The 20,965-nt window shown below is 39.9% G+C and overlaps 1 protein-coding gene across 9 annotated transcripts in view; it reads left to right on the forward strand.

The window, feature by feature from the left end:
* Nucleotides 1-9,670, forward strand: part of ECPAS (Ecm29 proteasome adaptor and scaffold) — a 101,189-nt gene extending 91,519 nt beyond the window's left edge. For all 9 annotated transcript variants that reach the window (XM_041761244.1, XM_041761243.1, XM_041761246.1 and 6 more), the window contains 8 exons: nucleotides 12-220; nucleotides 1,059-1,102; nucleotides 1,197-1,389; nucleotides 2,821-2,959; nucleotides 5,132-5,237; nucleotides 5,462-5,550; nucleotides 7,770-7,841; nucleotides 9,388-9,670. In XM_041761244.1, coding sequence (XP_041617178.1) covers nucleotides 12-220; nucleotides 1,059-1,102; nucleotides 1,197-1,389; nucleotides 2,821-2,959; nucleotides 5,132-5,237; nucleotides 5,462-5,550; nucleotides 7,770-7,841; nucleotides 9,388-9,527 — 992 coding nt within the window. In that variant the 3' untranslated portion in view covers nucleotides 9,528-9,670. The remainder of the gene's footprint in view (nucleotides 1-11; nucleotides 221-1,058; nucleotides 1,103-1,196; nucleotides 1,390-2,820; nucleotides 2,960-5,131; nucleotides 5,238-5,461; nucleotides 5,551-7,769; nucleotides 7,842-9,387) is intronic.
* Nucleotides 9,671-20,965: the final 11,295 nt, after the last annotated feature.

Consider the following 20,965-nt stretch of genomic DNA (forward strand, 5'->3'; position numbering starts at 1 on the left):
CCATAACCTAGGTTCCTTTGGTGGCATTCGGTTATACCTGCAGGAGTTGATTACCATTACCCAGAAGGCTTTGCAGTCTCAGTCCTGGAAAATGAAAGCCCAGGGTGCAATTGCCATGGCATCAATTGCAAAACAAACCAGCTCCCTAGTACCTCCATATCTGGGAATGATACTGACCGCATTACTGCAAGGCCTAGCTGGAAGAACATGGGCAGGAAAGGTAAAGGAACCATTCATGCCCAGTTAAATTTAAGGTATCCTTTAAAGGATTATGATTTCATCTTTCATTTTCTTTAAAAAGTAGAATCTGGTTTTGTGGGATGTCAGATGGATTGTTTTTGTGAACCAGATTTCCTAGCCAGTGGGAAGCTTTGGGTAAACTTTGCCTGCTTACATATGCTATGTCATCAGAGTGTAACCCTGTGTGTTTTTGAATACACGGGGATTGTAATAGTAATGCTGGGGATTGATTTTTATGTATCATGTTTAGCTTTCTAAGAGAAGTCTTAATCACTTGGTCGCCATTTTGTCCCTGTTGACCCTATAAACAGATCAGGGTTGGACACATGTGAAATTGAGTAGCAAGGCTAGCTAGCTATGTCTAAATTTGGAGCTGAGGGTGCCCATTTCTGAAGCCTATGAATTAGTCACATTATACACAGAGGTGGCGGTGGGATAACTATAAGTGAACACTCAGTGGGAAGGTGAGATTGTGGTAGTATATCATGATCTGCTTGATGTCACAGTCAGTAGTGGCCAGCACAGTGCTGTAGAGGAAGTGTTGGACTGGGAATCAGAATTCCGTGAATGACACGTCCACCTGTTGACGTTGGGCAAGTCAGGTCTCTAGGCTTTATGAAATGGAGATGAAGACACTTGTCCTGCTTTTGTGGTTTGGACTAAAACTCTGTGGACGTGCTCGTTAAATAGTAAAATGACTCTGGTTAATTTTTGTCATCATGATTATTAAGTATTCCTGTGGTAATGTAGTCAGAGTGCATAGAATGTAAATGACACACGTGTTCTTAACAGCATTCCCTCATCTTTCAACCCTGTAGGAAGAGCTGTTGAAAGCCGTTGCCTGTGTGGTGACAGCGTGCAGGTAAATGTTCTTTCAGTGAAGATGCCATTTCTTAAACTGAACCTGAAAGCTGAAGTCTTTATTAACTGTCCTGATGTTTTTGTGGATCCTGTAGTGCAGAGCTGGAAAAGCCTGTGCCCAATCAACCCAGCACAAATGAAATTCTCCAGGCTGTTCTGAAGGAGTGTTGCAAAGAGAATCTTAAGTACAAGATCGTAGCAATCAGCTGTGCGGCAGATGTCTTGAAGGCCACCAAAGAAGACAGATTCCAGGAGTTTTCTGACATTGTCATACCTCTCATCAAGAAGGTAATGATCACCTGCCCGTATCCTCTCAGGTCTCCTTTATACTTAAGAACTAAAATTTAAAAAGGAAAGAAAAGGTAGGAAGGTTTTCCTGGTATTCTGTTTACAAATTTTACTAGGATTAGTGTGGCTGCAAATAGCAGAAAATCCCAAAATATCGTGGCCTCAAACAAGATAGACGTTTGTCTGCCAGGTAATAGTTTAGGGGTTCTGGCTCTTCACAGCTGCTAGTCCCTGCAGTGCGGGCAACAGGCCACTGTCGCGGTGGTCCGTGGTGTAACTGCCTTCCAAGCAGTGATGGCAGAGGAGTGAAGAAAGGATGAATGGTCCAAGTAGGCACGTCTGTTCTCTCTCGGGGAGAATTCTTGGACATTCTTGGAGCTGCGTGGCACTCTCCCTTCTGTTCCGTTGGCCAGTCCCCAGCCAGGTAGCCGCACCCTGCTGTGTGGGAGGCTAGGGAAGGCGTCCTCTAGGCTTCCATTTGCCCTCTGTGGCAGGAGGACAGAGTGAGTGGTTTTTGTAAACAGAGCCGAAAGAGGAGTTTATTGCACGGGTTTCAACCTGCATGCCGGGAAGCTCGAGGCTGTGGGGGCTGTGAGTGAGCTCCAGGAGTGAATGCTGGAGCGAATGAACAGTCTCTGATGTAGTGATGATGTGCTTTGCCTTTTAAGCGTGTGCAGAAGGCACCCCAGGCATCCTAGAGTGAGTACACAGGGCTCGGTGTGTCACTGCTAATTGTCTCTGTCATATATTGAGGGACTTTGATCAAAAATACTTTGGTTTCATTTGGAAAATGAAATCCTCATTTTTAAAGGTTAGGCACTTGGTCAGGGAAAGAAGGTTGTGGTTTATCATTTATTTTTTTGTGAAACATGAAATACTTTATAACTTTTATTTCTTGTATTGCTGCTAATCTGCAGTTTTGTTTCACTAAAAGGCTGTTTAAATTATTTCTGTTACATAATGATTGTATGTGGATTTGGGAGACTTGTGTTTTAAATTGATGATATCACCAGCTAGTTGGATGAGTCACTTCTCAGCTCATTTTCCTTTCTTATTAAGAAAGAGTTTGGATTTAGATGATTACCAAATTCTTGGATCTTTAATCCCATGATTCTAATGCAAGACTTTTTATGTTCTACTTAAATGTTATACTTTTTATGTTATACTTAAAATAAGTGTACTTATGGTATTTTTTTGGGGGGGGGTCACCTTTCCTAACAGATTCCTTTAAAGGATTTTCCAAATTCATTAGAGAGGTATAGTATTTCTGTAACAAATTCCTTTTACAAACAGGAAAACCCATGCTAGAGAATTTCGCATTTAATTCTTGGTTAACATCTCCTCCTCTGGCACCGTGATTGTTTTGTAGTATACCTGTAATTTTGAGGGAAAATAAATTTTGCTTTCCTTTGCTTTAATAATACGTCCTAGAATTCACCTGAAAGCACTGGTGTTCGGACAACCAAAAATGAAGATGAGAATGAGAAGGAAAAGGAGCTGCAGCTGGAGTGTCTGCTGGGAGCCTTTGAGAGCCTGGGCAAAGCCTGGCCCCGAAATGTGGAGACCCAACGTAAGCACAGAAACTACATTTGAAGAAGTGCTGTAACCATAGGTTACTGAGTGGGAGAGGATGTTCTTTGCGACAGATTATAATTACTATTTCTTATAGAGCTTGACTGATGAGTAGTACGAATCCAGTGTAAATTGCACTCCTACCTTAGCAGGTGATCTCTGACTACTGTGTCTGGTTGGTGAGGGCTGTTCCTATAACAGAGCACCACTGACTGGGTGGCTTCAGCAACAAAAATGATTTTTTTCATGGTTCTGGAGGCTGGGAGCCTGAGATTAAGGTGTTGGCAGTGTTGGCTTCTTCCTGAAACCTCTCTCTCTGGCTTGTAAATGGCTGTCAGTGTCTGTGACCTAATCCCTTCTTAGAAGGACACCAGTCAGACTGGATTAGGGCCCACCCTGATGACCTCTTTAAAGACCCCATGCAGGGATCCCTGGGTGGCGCAGCGGTTTGGCGCCTGCCTTTGGCCCAGGGCGCGATCCTGGAGACTCGGGATCGAAACCCACGTCAGGCTCCCGGTGCATGGAGCCTGCTTCTCCCTCTGCCTGTGTCTCTGCCTCTCTCTCTCTCTCACTGTGTGCCTATCATAAATAAATAAAATAAAATTTAAAAATAAAATAAAATAAAGACCCCATGCCTGGCTTTCGGTACAGTCACATTCTGATGTACGCTGGCATTGAGACTTCGACCTGTGAATTTGGGGGACACAGTTCAACCTATAACAATCATGGTAAATTTTATGTAGATAGTTTGGCCATTAAAAGAATTCTGTTACTCTAAATGCTCTGTTGTGAGGAATCTGTATGAGTGGGTTCTTTTTATCTTGAAATTAAAGACCTTTGTTTCCAGATCTTCAGTAAACAAGTGAAATCTGTATTTCACGAAGAAACTTTCTGAGAGATTTTTAAATTGAATGTATATTTCCAAAGGATTAAGTAAATAACTACTAAACCTTGGTTATTGATTTAGGTTGTAGTTAGTTCTGAGGGCCTTAGACTCGGGACGATGCAGCTCCTAAGTTCACCTCGTGCTGGCTGTGTACCCTGCTGAACATCTGTATTCTCAAACATTATCCAGAGCATTGCTGGTCCTTCGGGATTGGATATGTCTAAACTCAGATTTAAGGCTGTCTCTGAGCCTTGCTGGTTTTTGTGTGAGCGTTATCCAGTATTTGCTCTGTATTGGAAGGACTTTCTGAAAGACGGAGATTTGTTAAATGGTCTTATTTCTTGGTATCATGTTGAGGACTACAGCTGAAGCCCACTTTATTTGATACCATTAGGACTCCTGACTTTTCTTGATAGGTAGAAAGGTTAAATAAAGTAGGGAATTCTATGGAAACGCCAGCAGACATACACACACAAAGTGGTTTATTTTCATATAAGGTGTAGGAATGCCCACTCATATGCATTGAGGGGCGGGCCATGGCCTTTGAGAGGTTAACTGTTCCATATTGGCTTCTTGTGTATATCTTACTTGTAACATGGCATCTATAATTTCTGGGTTCTGTTTCTTTAGAGCAGAAAAAGAACTTACAGTCTCTTAGGAAATAAGTGCAAAGCTCTTGACTTTTACCACCATGCAATTTTACATTTGTGAACCTTACTAAATTTTGCAGCATTTAAGGAATGAGTGCTTTGTTGAGTTTTATACTCCTTTTCATCAGTTAGCATAATATTAATTATATAATTATAACAAGTACAGTTGGTATAACATGTTTGGAATAAAGTGTTTTGCCTCATGATAAGCCTGCCCTGTGCAGAAGCTTGTGAGTGTCCAGAGTTGTGTTCTCTGCCTCCAGAGTTCTGCTTTCTTTGGCGATCACTTGGGGTACCTGACAGGTAGTGTCATTAAGATTCTGTGTTAGTTCCTTGGAGAAGGAACATTTATGAACTGTTATGTAGGACCCTTTAAGGGGGTGGTGGGGGATGATCCTCATCAGGGAAACTTGGGAATTGGGTGCAAAGTCATGCTCAAGTTTTTTTGAGGTTTCATGGCTTTAATTAAAGGCATTTGTAATTTTATTTTTTTCCCGCTCTCCTTTCTCTGTCCCTATTTCCTTTTCTGCTCCAATTTCTCTCTGTCCTCCCTTCCTGTGTCCCTCACCTGCTCTGTCCCTTGTTCCTGCACACTTGCTGTCCCGCTCTGGACCATTCTGTCTGTTTTCCCCAGGGTGTTACCGTCGGGAGCTGTGCAAGCTGATGTGTGAACGGCTAAAACTGAGCACGTGGCAAGTGCAGCTCGGAGTCCTGCAGTCAATGAATGCCTTTTTTCAGGGGTAATTTTCTTCATAGTTCAGTCCTCTGTTTGGCTCTCCCTCCCTCCTTCCCTCCCCCCCTAGCATTTTATGGCTGATCAATGGAATTCTTTTAAATCTTAGAACTGAAAAACTGAAGTGACATTATAAAGTGATGCATGCAGATAGAAATTGTTTGTGCCAGACAGGTTTTGGAGTGTTTCTGAGTAGCTTCCAATTTGTATCTTGCTTTTTGATTTCTATAGATTAATGCTTTTGGAAGAAGAACATGCAGATCCTGAGGCTTTGGCTGAAATTCTCCTTGAAACTTGTAAATCAATCACATATTCTTTAGGTGAGTGTGGTGAACTGAGATTGTTAAGAACTTGTCCTAATTTTAAACCTCAAGAAGTGAAGCTTCAGATACTCCCTCCCTTCTGCTAGGAGCTAGATTTATGGAACAGCTGATGAACTACTTCATATACTTGACATGTGTCCCCAGACTGTGGTGTATGTATGTGTGTGTGTGTGTGTGTGTGTATATATATATATTCTTTTTTTAATCCTTTTTTTTTTTGAAAAGATTTTCTTTATTTAATCATGAGAGGCAGAGACACAGGCAGAGGGAGAAGCAGGCTCCATGCAGGGAGCCCAGCATGGGACTCGATCCCCGGTCTCTACAATTACACACTGGGCTGAAGGTGGCGCTAAACTGCTGAGCCACCTGGGCGGCCGACACTGTGGTATATTAATCTAGAACTGTAATTTAGGATTTTTAACCCCTAGATTAGGAATATATTTGTGATAAGAATTTTTTTGACTTTTATTTGGAAATAATTTCAAACTTACAGAGAAGTTGCAGTAATAGTACATATAATACCTGTATATCTTTTACCTGAAATCACCTGTTAATATTTTGTCCCATTTACTTCATCATTTGTACCTCTGTATACATATCTTTTTTACTTGAACCATTTGACAGTATATTGCTGATGTCACACCCTTTACTCCTGGGTTCTTCAGTGTGCCCTCCTGTTACAACCACAGTACAGGTAACAGCTGTAGGTAGGATAACACTGATGCAGTGAGTTTAATCAGATTTTTACCATTCATATTTCAGGTTTCCGTTTGATTCAACAATGATCTTTTGTAGACTTTCCCCTCTCCCCTTCAGCAAGGCATCCAAGATCATTTATTGAATTTAGCTGTCCGTCTTTTTCAAGTTTCCTTGAATCTAGAACACTTCCTCAGCCTTCCTTTATCTCACATGACATGGACAATTTTGAAGAAAAGCCCTTCCTCCTGTTTTTAACTAGAATGTTTCTCATTTGGTGTTTGTTTGATGTTTCCTCATGATTAGATCCAGGTTAGGAGTTCCCAGCTGGGATACTCTGAAAGTGATGCTGTGTCCTCTCTCCTCAAGAGGCACATAGTGTTCATCTGCCCTGCTTGGTGATGTTAATTTTGATTACCTGGTTAAGGTACTACTCAGTTTTCTTTATTATATAGTTACTATTTTTCTCCCTTGTGTCTGATTAGCTGTCTGTGGGAAGACTCTTTAAGACCAGATGCTCCACTCCTCTTCTAAACTGTGTCTAACCAGCAGAGAGAGCAGTTACCCGAAGACCATGCAGATACACTGCTTCTCTTCAAAATACCCTCTTTAGACTTAGCATGCATCGATGGTTTTTCCCTGAACCAATTTTTACTAGTGTGATTTTCCAATTCTGGCAGTTTCTTCACTATCTGCCACTTGGCAGTTGGCATCCTCTTGTAAAAAGATCCCACCTCTACTTACCTCTTTATAATCTGTTAGCAGTACTGATTTGTGCCCCCTCCCCTGGTTTATAATTAACCTTGCTCAGATTGTTCCAGATTTGGCTCCTTTAAACTGACTCCTATGTCTTATTGGCAGGTCACTGTCATCCCTTTAGGCACCTCTATACTTAGTAGCATAAAAAGGATGTTATAAGCTCATATTGTGCTTTCCTTGCCTCAGGTATGGTTGTGTATTAATTTTTTTGGTAGACAGTTTCACTCTGAACTAGATGCTGTGACTAGAATAGACACCAGGGAAGCCTGTTTCAGTTGCACCTCTTGGAAGTAGCATTCTTTTGAATAAAAAACCGGCAGCTAAGACACTAGTCTTTGTCGTGTCCCTGATTGCCCTTAACCGTCCGGGGTTGTGTGATGTTCTCTGATAAAATGCGCAAGTCATACAAACCTAAAGACCTTTCTTAGGCATCATGTGAAGACAACTCTGTGTTTGAGGTAGTGTCCTCAAAGGTAGTGTCCTTTGATTTCTCTCTTCTAAAATGGGTTCTTTAATATTGCCATTTGTTGTGATGATTGGTATATTTGTGTGACAGTTTTTTTAAAGAAGATATATGGACATATAACACATTTTAAGTATTTGATGGTAATGAGCAAAGTGAAGCTTACTTAAGAACAGATGTTATCTCTCCCTGAATTTGTAATTTCTAAATATCTTTCTTGCAGCAACACTAGCTTAATCTTGGAGGTTCAGTTTGTAAGGCATATAAAATAATGTGAGCTATTTGATTTTCTTCTTAGAAAATAAGACCTACTCATCTGTGAGAACAGAAGCTTTATCTGTGATAGAATTACTGCTTAAAAAACTTGAAGGTGAGTTCTTGATTCTTCTTATTGGAGGATCAGAAAGCCAGAATCCTTTATGGCGAATGTTCTAGGAATGTTTTTCTGTTTTTATTTTTAATAAGCATATATTCTGAAATACACATTAGTATATGTACCTTTGAGGAAATATACAAAGCTAGAACCTTTACATTTTATTGTGTTTAAATTTGATACTCTTTTTTTTTTATATGCCTGTAATGTATTATGAAGCTATAGTTATCTTAAAATAATCAAGTTTTGTTTCCACCATGACTCCTGATTTAATCTGGGTTACTTACGGTGTGTAGTTGACAGTGGCCAAGTGGAGCTAACTGTACACATGTGAGCAAAGAGTGACAGTGAAGAGTGCAGTTGGGAAAACATTTTTAATGCTTATCTATACAGGTCATCAAATTTGACAGCAGTTTTCTTAATCTTAGGTTTTGTTTTGTTTTTCCTTTTTTTTTTTTTTTTTAATCTTTTATCAATAAGCAGATTTCTTCTAGTGGTAAAAGAAAACTGCTCTCATTTTCTCCAGCAGTGTATTCCAAAGGAGGCCGCTTTTCTCTCTCTCTCTTGTTTTTTAATTATTCTAAGCTCATAGATCTGGCTTTACTCCTGAAGAGATAGACTAGGAGAAGATGGAACAGTTTTCTCTAGAGTCTTGTATGTTTGCTATTTCTACTGCTCTCTTTGCTTAGCAATTAAAAGACCTCTTGTAAGCTTCCATGAAGCAGGCCTTTTAGACTCAGTAATGCTACACATCTTATTATCTCCTTTTCCTTGTTGAAATAAAAGCTAGGCACCGAGTCACATCACTGAATTTTCACAGCCAGATATGTATGAATGTATTGTAGATGAGGAAAATGAGGCCAAGCAGCAAGACAACTTGCTTGAAACCGTATCAGTAGAAAGTAGCAGAACCTCATAGACAAGATTTAGGATCTGGTATACTTTCTGAGTTTCTAAAATTTTCAGTATGTGTATAGATCTCTGGTGCTTTAAAGAGCATCGTAATAAAGTCATCTGTTCAGACTGACTTTGCAATTGGGAAATTAAAAAAAAAAATTATTTATTCATTCATGAGAGACACAGAGAGAGAGAGGCAGAGACACAGGCAAAGGGAGAAGCAGGTTCCCTGTGGGGAGCCCAATGTGGGACTCGATCCTGGGACCCCGGGATCCCTGAGCCAAAGGCAGGTGCTCAACCACTGAGCCAACCAGGTGCCCCAATCGGGAAATCTATTGAAGATTATTTTTTACTGAGCATATTTTATAAAGAGGTTTTTTTGTGTTGTTAATGGCTTTTTAGTTACTGTGTGCTCCAGCATCCCTAGATTGTCTTTGCCCACCAGTAACCCCTGACGTGCTCTCAGATTATTGTCAATAATTAGGTTTTGAGACAACCACCGAACTGATTATCACATACAGGACTTTTATCATTTATTGCATTTATTTGGGGGATAGGTTGTATGAAGGAAAAGCAGAAAGAATAGCTTTAGTTTTTGTGTTTGCTCATTCTGTAAGGATTCTGCTTTTCTTCTTTTTCTATTCAGAATCTAAACAGTGGGAAAGTTTGACATCTGAGTGCAGAGTGCTCCTGATCGAGTCATTAGCTACTATGGAGACAGACAGCAGACCCGAGCTGCAGGAGAAAGCATCGTTACTGAAGAAAACACTTGAAAATCTGGAATAAATTAGAAGGGGAAGAAAGAAACAAGTGCCATGTTCATTGGGGGTTGAAATGGTGGTATTCTTTGAAAAACCAAGTGGGGAAAAGTAAAGTTTAATCTGTAGCATGCATCATTCCTTGGCTGAAATAAAAAAAAAATGCCTTAAGTTTTGTTCCTTATTAGCTTTATTTTTCTTGATTTTTTAAAAAGTGTCTTGGCCAAGTGAGCTTAATGGGACCTCGGATGTTTGAGAGTTGGTTATTGGTGAAACTGACAGAAATAGGAAAAGAATTAAAGCTGTTATTAAAGCAGTAGAGTTGCAGAGCAAGCTGGATTAAAGTCTTAGAAGTACATCCAAGTTAAATAAAGTTCTTTCAGGAGGGGACTCTGTAACTCAGTCCCTTGCTTTACGCCTGTAGAAATAGACTAGGAGATGACCTGGCTTCCCATCTGAGGCCTGTGCTGAGGCTGGGAGCCAGGTATAGATGCCCTGCCCAGTGCACTTTGTTTATAAGCTGCTGTCAATCAGCGTTGCCCTTGGGCTGCCCGGGTACCTCCCAAGATGAGGTGCACACAGTCCTTGAGCTGCAGTCGGACTGACCCATGTCTAAGTACCACTGGGTTCTCGTAATTGAGAAGCTGAACACTGTCATTTGTTTAGATGATCAGTTTTTAGAAAGTGATTGTTTAGCATCTTCGCAGGTTGAGAGAGACTTTGGCCTCCATGTGATAATTCTGATCGTCCTTTCACAGGCAGGTGAAAGCAGATTAGGACAAGATTGCTTGTTTGTCTGGATCTATGTGTGGTTGCATATTTTGCCAAAGCCAGATCGACAACAGAATCATGACTGCTTTGGTTTAGACCATTTATAATCTCAAAGCTGTAAAGACCATTTAAAATTTTCCACCCATTTTTGTGCTGACAGTATGACTATAGAGGAGGAAGGCAAGCATCTTAATTAACCATTTGGGAATAACATATCACTCAAAGTAAACAATTGCAGCTAGGGTTTCTTTATTTTTTTATTTTTTTGCACTGCTCATTCCCCTGCCTAAGGGCGTAGGGTCAGGGGACAAACTAAATCTAAGACAAGTACTTATGGTAAATAGAACTCTAGCTCACCTTGGATTCCAAGCACAAAATTGGTTTTACAGTCAAGACTGACCCCTTACTGACATTAATACCAGGATGGAAAAGTCCATGGTTATTATTTTTGGTGATCTCTACAGACATTATATTGACTGTGACTGTAATAAAAATGACTTCTTACATCCTAACCCAGAATAATTGTGTGTGTGTGTGTGTGTGTGTGTGTGTGTGTGAATATAAAATCTTTAACTGAAATAAATGTTATGTGAAACAATACACAGCTCTTAACTATGTGTAATATATTTTGATCCCTCCTCCCCAACACCATTTTAAATGTTCTTCAGACCCACTACATTCATATCCTGACTTTGAAATTGGTTGCAGTGCACAGTTTGAAAAACCCTGCCATAAATAGGACTTAGGCTTTGGCTGGGTGTACTGTGTTCTGGGTTCACTTCTGATTTGGGAAGGGGGTTTACGAATGAAAATCCAGGTGTTTATTATCAAAACATCCTCCTAGCGGGTACGAAATATGATTGTGGGTTTGAGTAGGCTTATGAATTGAAAGGAGCTTCTCATGGACTTCCACCAAGAATGGCTTTTGCTTGGGGGCAGGGAGGAATCAACTTTGGGTGTTTTTCAGAAAGCGTGTGGCTTCATAGAATTTTGGGGTTTTCCAGATCAGTATTTCCCGCTCTGCTGAGTGCCCTCTGACTTTGATTTACAGGACCTGGGACACGCCTCCGAGGTGAGAAGGCCACGCCGGCCGGCTGTTGTCAGAAAGTTAAGAAGATCAGGGCAAGAATTGTGCTCTAGGCCCATACGGACTGTTACACCTCATCGAGTTTTAGGCTTTTCAAACTTTTTGTTATTTACTGCTGGGAATTTCCCGTGGTGCTCAGAGTGGTGCTGACACCGGAACCGTTGGGCGCAGTGCTGTTTTAGTTCATTTATTGTCACCTTCCATAAGCACAAGTCTGATTTACACTCTTAATGCCATCATCTTGACCAGCCGAGTCATTTGCACAACTAGTAGTGCGAAATCATGGTCTCCCAATGCAGCTTGTGTCGGGTGTACACGTATTTATTAAAAGGATTCATCACCGGGAATTTGTGGGATGTTCATACTGGCAGATGTGTGGCCAAAGGACCCATGTGTGTTTAGATCTGGCTCTCGTTTCCCACAGCTATCTGGAACTGATACCTGTTACTTCTTCCTAGAACATTCAGTGCTACTTGTCCTACAGGCCTCGGATTCAGAGAGCCGAATTACTGAATGCCTTATTCCTGGAATTCAGGGTACCAGCTAGAGTGTCACAGGTGTATCGGTGTGTGAGGAGGGACCCGAAGTTTGGCAACTGGGAGCCAGAACAATGAAAGTATAAAACTGTGTTTTTGGTGATAAAGAGTAGCAGTTTCTTTAATGAACGTTTGTGTCCAGTTTACAAGTGCCGCTGGGTCTGCCTGTGACAGTCTACCTGCCAGTGAAACGGACTGCCACCAAATCTCCCCTGCGCTCCCCTTCTGTCTTGTGTGTGCACCCACAAGAGAAAAAAGATGTGACCTTGTTGATCTATGTTGTAGTAGCGACTACACTGAACGCTGGCCTATGAGGGGCGTTTCTGCGGCTGCTGCCACAATACATTCACGCTGCTTGTGAAGTGCAGGGAGTCATTTGGACGTTGGAACTCATTGTCATGTACAAACCGTTGTTAACTGGATGTATATGTAACAGATTTTTGTATTTTATATGTAAGATCTTCATAGAATCCTTTGCAATATGTGCTGAGAGAGTGATGCATGGGATTATGTTATTTGAAAGGAGAATCCTTCTCGTGCCTGAGAAGATACTAAGTGGTGAATAAAGGCTGCATGATCAGTGCTTTGGAAGTAGCACATTAATTTTTACTGGTTCTCTAGGAAAAGAGTTCAACTTCAGGGAATTGACTAGTTACACTTCAAAAACCGAAAGGGGCCCTATTGCCTGTCATATCCTGAGCTCTCTCGACTGAGCAGACATTGTTGGTTTAACTGGAAGTTCCAAGGTCAAAGCAGAAACAAAGGCAGGACGCTTGAAATGTCAAATACTTGGAGAAAAGTAATCATTGGAAGTCTTCTTTGTGTGGGTTTTTGTTTTTTCAGGAAAGTAATCCAGATCAACACACAGACAATAGACAGTTCTACTTTTGACCAAGATATACATGGTCATGGCTATGAACATAAAATGTCAGAGGTACAGGCACGTCCTGTACTATACACTGCCAGGCAAACCTTGACCCTGTGGAACATAGGCTTAAAAGGTGCAAGTTACCTTGCTTTACCTGTAGTAGCAGCTAACAAGCCTACGTCATTCCCTTCTGCTTTCTTTTTCCCTGAAAGGTTCCAGATTGATTGCTTGGGTTAACAATTGGTTTTTAAAAAGTGGAAAATAATCTACAAAAATTGGAAATAATCAGCCTTTTCAACAATGCTTACTTAAAAATGTAAGTTTATCTTAAGAAATGACACATTACTTTTACATTTATGGACCATTGATAAAGTTGCCTTTAAAAAGTACAGGGAGAAAACAGATGGTGGTTGAAGGACACTTAATTTTTGTTTGGGCATTCCTGAAAAGAGTATTTTAAAACCAGTTTTGGGTATTAGCAGTTACATACATAATTCTATTATGTAATTTTTGATTCTAGACCTATCTTCAAATACAAAATCTCTCCTAAACGTCAGATGAAGCAAATACTTTTTTTTAAGGGTTTGTTTTATTTCAACACTATAAAGATTTTTACTGTTTTTAGTGACAGGTTTATGTTTATTTCTTTTTATTTTTAAAATATTTTCTTAGGTGCTGAAAATATTTAACACCCATTTCTGTAATATATAGAATGGTAGAACTTTAACATCTCATAGATGATTGAACAAATTGAAGGGAACAAAATATTTTCATTAAAATCAAGATTATATTAAGAATATTTACATTATTAAAACTTTTTCTGGTCTAGGCAGTCTGTAAGGCATAAAATGAAATACAGTAACAAATTATAATTATTTTCTAATGATATGATTATATACCTCAAAAGCTCAAAAGAGTTACTTTAAAAATGTCACCATTCCAGTATAGAGTTGTATAGTGGCTCCCCAAAACTTATGTACATAGAACCTGTGAATGTGATCTTTTTTTTTTTCATCACCATGTTACCCCATCTGTCCATCCCCCCTCCAGCGACCCTCAGTTTGTTTTCTATGATTAAGAGTCTCTTATGGTTTGTCTCCCTTTCTTTCTTTTGTTTTATTTTTTCCTCTCCTATAATTCTGTTTTGTTTCTTAAATTCCACATATGAGTGAGATCATTGTCTTTCTCTAATTGACTTATTTCACTTAGTGTAGTATCCTCTAGTTCTATCCACATCGTTGCAAATGGCAAGATTGCACTTTGTGATGGCTGAGTAGTATTCCATTGTATACATACCACATCTTTATTTTTGTATATTTTTTTAATTGGAGTTTGATTTGCCAACATATAGCATATCACCCAGTGCTCATCCCGTCAAGTCCCCCCCTCAGCGCCTGTCACGCAGTCACCACATCCCCCTGCCCACCTCCCTTCCCACTACCCCTTATTGGTTTCCCAGAGTTAGGAGTCTCTCATGTTTTGTCACCCTCACTGATATTTCCCACTCATTTTCTCTCCTTTCCCCTTTAATCCCTTTCACTATTTTTTGTATTCCCCATATGAGTGAAACCATATAATGTTTGTCCTTCTCCAATTGACTTCCTTCACTCAGCATAATGCCCTCCAGTGCCATCCACATCGAAGCAAACGGTGGGTATTTGTCGTTTCTAATGGGTGAGGAATATTCCATTGTATACATAGACCACAGCTTCTTTATCCACTCATCTTTTGATGGACACTAAGGCTCCTTCCACAGTTTGGCTATTGTGGACATTGCTGCTAGAAACACTGGGGTGCAGGTGTCCCGGCTGCACCAGTTCACATTCCCATCAACAGTGCAAGAAGGTTCCCCTTTCTCCACATCCTCTCCAACATTTGTTTTTTCCTGTCTTGTTAATTTTCACCATTCTCACTGGTGTGAGGTGGCATCTCATTGTGTGCACCACATCTTTATTCAACAGCTAATACACATCTAGGCTCTTTCCATAGTTTGGCTTTTGTGGACATTGTTGCTAGAAACATTGGGGTGCAGGTGCCCCTTTGAATCATTCCATCTGTATCTTTGGGGTAAATACCTAGTAGTGCAATCACTGGGTCATAGGGAAGCTCTATGTTCCCTGATGGCAAGTGATGTGGAGCACTTTTTCATGTGTCTATTGGCCATGTGCATGTCCTCTTTGGAGACATGTCTGTTCATATCTTCTGCCCATTTCTTGATTGGATTATTTTTTCTTTGGGTGTTGGCTTTGATGAGTTCTTTATAGATTTTGGATACCAGCCCTTTATCTGATACATATCTTCTCCCATTCTGTTGATTGTGTTTTAGTTTTGTCAACTGTTTCCTTTGCTGTGCAAAAGCTTTTTATCTTGATAAAGTCCCAATAGTTCACTTTTGTCTTTGTTTCCCTTGCTTTTGGAGATGTGTCTAGGAAGGAATTGCTGTGGCTGAGGTTACAAAGGTTGCTGCCTGTGTTCTCCTCTAGGATTTTGATGGATTCTTGTCTCATATTTCAGTCTTTCATCCATTTTGAGTCTATTTTTGTGTATGGTGTGAGGAAATGGCCCAGTTTCATTCTTCTGCATATAGCTATCCAGTTGTCACAACACTGTGAAGAGACTGCCTTTTTTCCATTGGATATTTTTTCCTTCTTGGTTGAAGATGAGCTGATCATAGAGTTGAGGGTCTATTTCTGGGTTCTCTATTCCACTGATCTATGTGTCTGCTTTTGTGCTAGTACCATACTGTCTTGATGATTACAGCTTTGTAATACAGCTTGAAGTCTGGAATTGTGATGCCACTAGTTTTGCTTTTCTTTTTCGAAATTCCTCTGGCTATTTGGGATCTTTTCTGGTTCCACACAAATTTTAGGATTATTTGTTCCAACTCTGAAAAGCATGGTATTTTGATAGGGATTGCATTGAATGTATAGATTGCTCCCGGTAGCATAGGCATTTTAATGATATTTGTTCTTCCAATCCATGAACATGGAACGTTTTTCCATTTCTTTGTGTCTTCCTGTATTTTTTTCAGGAGTACAGATTCCTTGCTTCTCTGGTTAGGTTTATTCCTAGGTATCTTATGGTTTTGGGTGCAACTGTAAATGATATTGACTCCTTAATTTCTCTTTATTCCATCTCATTGTTAGTATATAGAAATGCAATTGATTTCTTTTTTTCTTTTCTTTTCTTTTTTTTTTTTGCAGCTGATTTCTATGCATTGATTTTATATCCTGCCACTTCGGTGAATTCCCATATGAGTTCTAGCAATTTCGGGGTAGAGTCTTTTTGGTTTTCCATATAGAATATCATGTCATCTGCAAAGAGTGACAGTGTGACTTCTTTGCTGATTCAGATGCCTTTTATTTCTTTTTGTTGTCTGCTGAGGCTAGGACTTCTAGTATTATGTTGAACATCAGTGGTAATAATAGTGAACATTTCTGCTATGTTCCTGGCCTTAGGGGAAAAGCTCTCAGTTTTTCCTCATTGGGAATGATATTCACTATGGACTTTTTGTAGATGGGTTTTTTTTTTTTTTTTTTTTTTTTTTTTTTTTTTTTAATTTTATGATAGTCACAGAGAGAGAGAGAGAGGCAGAGATACAGGCAGAGGGAGAAGCAGGCTCCATGCACCAGGAGCCCGATGTGGGATTCGATCCCGGGTCTCCAGGATCGCGCCCTGGGCCAAAGGCAGGCGCCAAACCGCTGCGCCACCCAGGGATCCCCTGTAGATGGGTTTTATGACTTACGTTCCCTCTACCTCTACACTGTGAAGAGTTTTAATCAAGAAAGGATGCTGTACTTTGTCAAATGAGATTTTCACTGTTTTTAGCCTCCATGATTTCCAGTGTGATAACTGGTCATTCAAATTGTTGTTTCCCTGGATGTGTCCTTTTTTCCTGGCTTCTTCCATGATTTTATTTTTGGATTTCAGCACTTTAACTATGATATGCCAAGGTGTACTTTTCTTTGTATTTATTCTATTTGAGGTTTGCTTAGGTTTTTAAATTTCTAAATTTTTGTGCTTCACCAAATTTGGGATATTTGGGGCCATTATTTACTCAAAAGTTTTGTTTTTTTTTCTGTGCCATTTGCTCCCTCCTCTCTTCTTGGGACTCCAACTAAAGCTATGTTAAGTCATTTGATACTGTTCTAGGGGCATCTGGGTGGCTCAGTTGAGCAGCTATCTCTTGATTTTTGACTCAGGTCATAATCTCAGGGTCCTGGGATCAAGCCCTGCATCAGGCTCTGCGCTCAGTGGAGAGTCCACTTGAGGATTCTCTTCCTTCTCCTTCTGCTCCTCCCCCTGCTTGTGCTCTTTCTCTAAAAAAATAAAATAAAATAAATCTTTAGAGAAAACATTTGATACTGCTCTAAAGATCTCTGAGGCATTTAAAAAATATCTGTCTTTAAATTCACTGACATTTTGTTTGCTATGTCCATTCTGGTATTAAATACCATCCTGTGAATTTTTATTTCACCAATTGTTTTCAGTTTTAAAATTTCCACTTGGTTCTTTTTTATTTTTTTTAAAGATTTTTATTTATTTATTTGAGACAGAGAGAGACATGAGAGAAAGCATGAGTAGGAGTGTGAGGGGGAGAGAGAGAGAAGCAGGCTCTCTGCTGAGCAGGGAGCCCGGATGCAAGGCTCAATCCCAGGACCCTGAGATCATGACCTGAGCCACACAGGCACCCCGGATTCTTTTTTATATTCTTTTCCTAATATTTCCAATCTTTTCATTCATTACAAACTTAAAGTTCACAAAACATACTTAGGTTTTTTAAATCCCCAGGGTGTTTTATTTTTTTAAATTTTTACTTATTTATGATAGGCACACAGTGAGAGAGGCAGAGACACAGGCAGAGGGAAAAGATGCATCGGGAGCCCAATGTGGGATTCGATCCTGAGTCTCCAGGATTGCGCCCTGGGCCAAAGGCAGGTGCTAAACCGCTGTGTCACCCAGGGATCCCACAAAACATACTTATAATATTAATAACAGGTTTTAAGTTCTTGTCTGATAGTGACAAATCTGGGTCATCTTGGATTTGGTCTCTATTGGTCGCCACTCCCCCTCCCCCCACTGCCCCACCTTTTCCTGATTCTCCATATGTCCAGTGTTCTGAGGTTATATCCTGGACGTTGTGAATGTCATGTTATAGAGAATCTGGACTCTATTAAACATATTCCTCCAATGAGTTGCTTTTCTTTTAGCAGGAAATTAACAGGCTTAGACTCAAACTGCAAACTATCTTACCTTTGGTGGGTGGCAGTTCAGATGTCAGTTCTTTTTTTTTCCCCCCCTCAGAGCTGTTTTCAATCTCCTCTGCAACATGTGTGGTTTTAGAGGTCAGCCAGAGACTGGGGCAGAGTTGACACATAAAATGTGGAACTCCCCTCTCTTTATTCTTTCCTGAGTTTTCCCTTCACTTCCCTTCTTGGGCTCTGCCTCCCTCAGGCCAGAAAGAAGTGGTTTTCAATGAGAATGTCAGCAACTCTTGGCCCCATTTTGGCTGTTTCGCTTCAGACAAAGCCCCCAAATCCAGGAAGCTCACCGTGTGTTGATCCCTTTCATATTTTAGCTCTTTTCCAAAATCTACCTTTGTTGACTCTGTGGAGTCCTAAGAGAATTAGTTTCTGTAGTCTGTCTAGAGATTATAGGTGTTATGTAAGAGGGTCAGTCTTCTGGGAAGTTTATAAATTACATTAAAAATAATTATACTCCTACCATATGATCCAGCAGTCATACTCCTTGGTATTTACCCATGTGAATTGTAAACTTGTGTCCACATAAAAACCTGGATGTTTATAGCAGCTTTATCCATAATTTCCAACACTTGAAAGCAACCAATATATCCTTCAGTAGGTAATGGATATGTTAACTGGAATATCCAATGGAATAGTATCCAGCACTAAAAATAAACGAGCTATCAAGCCTAAAAGAGACATGGAGGAACTTAAATGCATATTACTGAGTCAAAGAGATCTGAAAGGCTAAAATACTCTATGATTCCAACTATATGATGTTCTGGAAAAGGCAAAACTATGCAGATAGCAAAAAAGATCAGTGGTGACCAGGGAGGAGTGAAGAGGGAGGATGAATAAGGCAGAGAAGTTTTAGGCGGTGAAACTATTCTTTATAATACTACAACGATGGTGTGTGATGCCATAGTAAATCCTACTGTTAAACTATGGACTTTGGGTGATAATGATGCATCCGTTTAGGTTCACTGAATGTAACAAATATATGACAAATGTTGATAGTGGGGGAGTTTGTTCATGTTTGGGGGCAGATAAGATATGGCAAATCTCTGTACTTTCTGCTCAACTTTGCTCTGAAGCTAACACTGCTCTAAAAAATAAAAAATAAATTACACTTTAGATAAATCTAAGGACAAGATTTTACAGGTTTATTTTGGATTACAAAGGTAATGCTTTTTGCACACATAACAAAACTTTTTAAAGATGAAAAAGAAAGATCACAGGGTACCTGGGTGGCTCAGTGGTTGAGCATCTGCCTTTGGCTCAGGGCATGATCCTGGGATCGAGTCCCACATCGGGCTCCCTGTTAGGAGCCTGATTCTTCCTCTGCCTGTGTCTCTGCCTCTCTTTCTCTGTGTCTCTCATGAATAAATAAAATCTTAAAAAAAAGAAAGATCACCTATATGCAACTATCCAAAGATTACTATCTTTTGTTTATAATTATTATTATTTTTTTTTAATTTTAGAGAGGGAGAGGGAGGGACAGAAGAAAGGAGAGAATCTTAAGCAGGCTCCATGGAGCCTGGTAAGGGGCTTGATCTCACAACCCTGAGATAATGACCTGAGCCAAAATCAAGAGTTGGACTCTTAACTGACTGAGCCACCCAGGCACCCGGTATCTGTTAATAATTTAATGACTACCATTCTAGGAATATTAATAATGACATAATTATTAATAAATTAATGAAATGTTACTAATGTTTAATTAAATCTATTTAGTGTTAAGCTACTATTGACTTTCTGATGCTACATTAGGAGGAGGATCTTCTGCTTCTGGACCTCAGTTGCCTGTGGGTAACTGAAACAGCAGAGAAGGAAACATGGTTAGGGGAGGACATAGCTTGTCACAAACATTACCCTTAAATAGTCTGAATTCCTGACCCAGACAACCATGAGATAAAAGAAAATGGCTATTGTTCAAAGGCACTAAGTTTTGGTTACTTTGTTATGCATGTGCCTGATGTTGGGTGGGGTGTTCTGGAAATGGTGTTCAGTCTACTTGGTTTAGTGTTCCAGTCTTCTCTATCCTTGAGAGGTGTCTAGTTATGAGAGCTGAGTATGTTAAAAGTCTTCAACTATTACTGTTGAATTGTCTACTTCTCCCTCTAATTCTGTCAGTTTGTTTCAAGTCTTTCGAAGCTCTGTTTTTTTTTTTTTTTAAAGATTTTATTTATTTATTTGACAGAGCAAGAGAGCATGAGCAGGGGAGGAGCAGAGAGAGAGGGACAAGCAGACTCCGGGTGGGGAACCTGATACAAGCCGCAATCCTACAACCCTGAGATTGAGATCCGAGCCAAAAATCAAGAGTTGGATGCTCAAACGATTGAGCCACCCAGGTGCCCGGGGGGCTCTGTTTTTTAAGTATATATATATATATATTTTTTTACAATTATTATGTCTTCTTGATAGATCAACCCTTCCATCATTACTAAACACAGGCATACTTTTTCCTGTTTCCTTGTCTTATTTTTTTGTTGAGGATCGGACATTTAAATAATGTTATGTGGCAACTCAGGAAATCGATTCCCCTCATTCAAGAGTTGTTGTTATTGCTGTTTTCTTTTTTAGTGATTTCCTGAACTAATTCTGTAAGGTCTCCGTTCTTTATTGTATGTGACCACTGAAGGCTCTGCTCAGTTAGCTTCGTGGTTGGCTAGTGATTACACGCCTAAGTTCTCCATTCGGGTAGCTACTCTTATTTTTCCATTACCCAAAGCTCTGTCACCCAAGACTGTTGTGTTTATATGACTTTAGTGGAAATTTTGGGAGTAATAGAGGAAGTAGAAAATAGCTAAGACCAGCCAACAATCTAAAATTCAATATGACATATCAGTATTTAAATATATCCTTAGCCTTCCCTGCAACTAGACATTTCTCATTGGCTAGTTTCTCTTGATTCCTGTAAGTCTCCAAGGTTTCTAGGCTCTCTTCCTAAGACTCTCTCCA

Source organism: Vulpes lagopus, chromosome 7 (genome assembly GCF_018345385.1).
Source record: "Vulpes lagopus strain Blue_001 chromosome 7, ASM1834538v1, whole genome shotgun sequence".
In the NCBI taxonomy this organism is placed as follows: Eukaryota; Metazoa; Chordata; class Mammalia; order Carnivora; family Canidae; genus Vulpes; species Vulpes lagopus.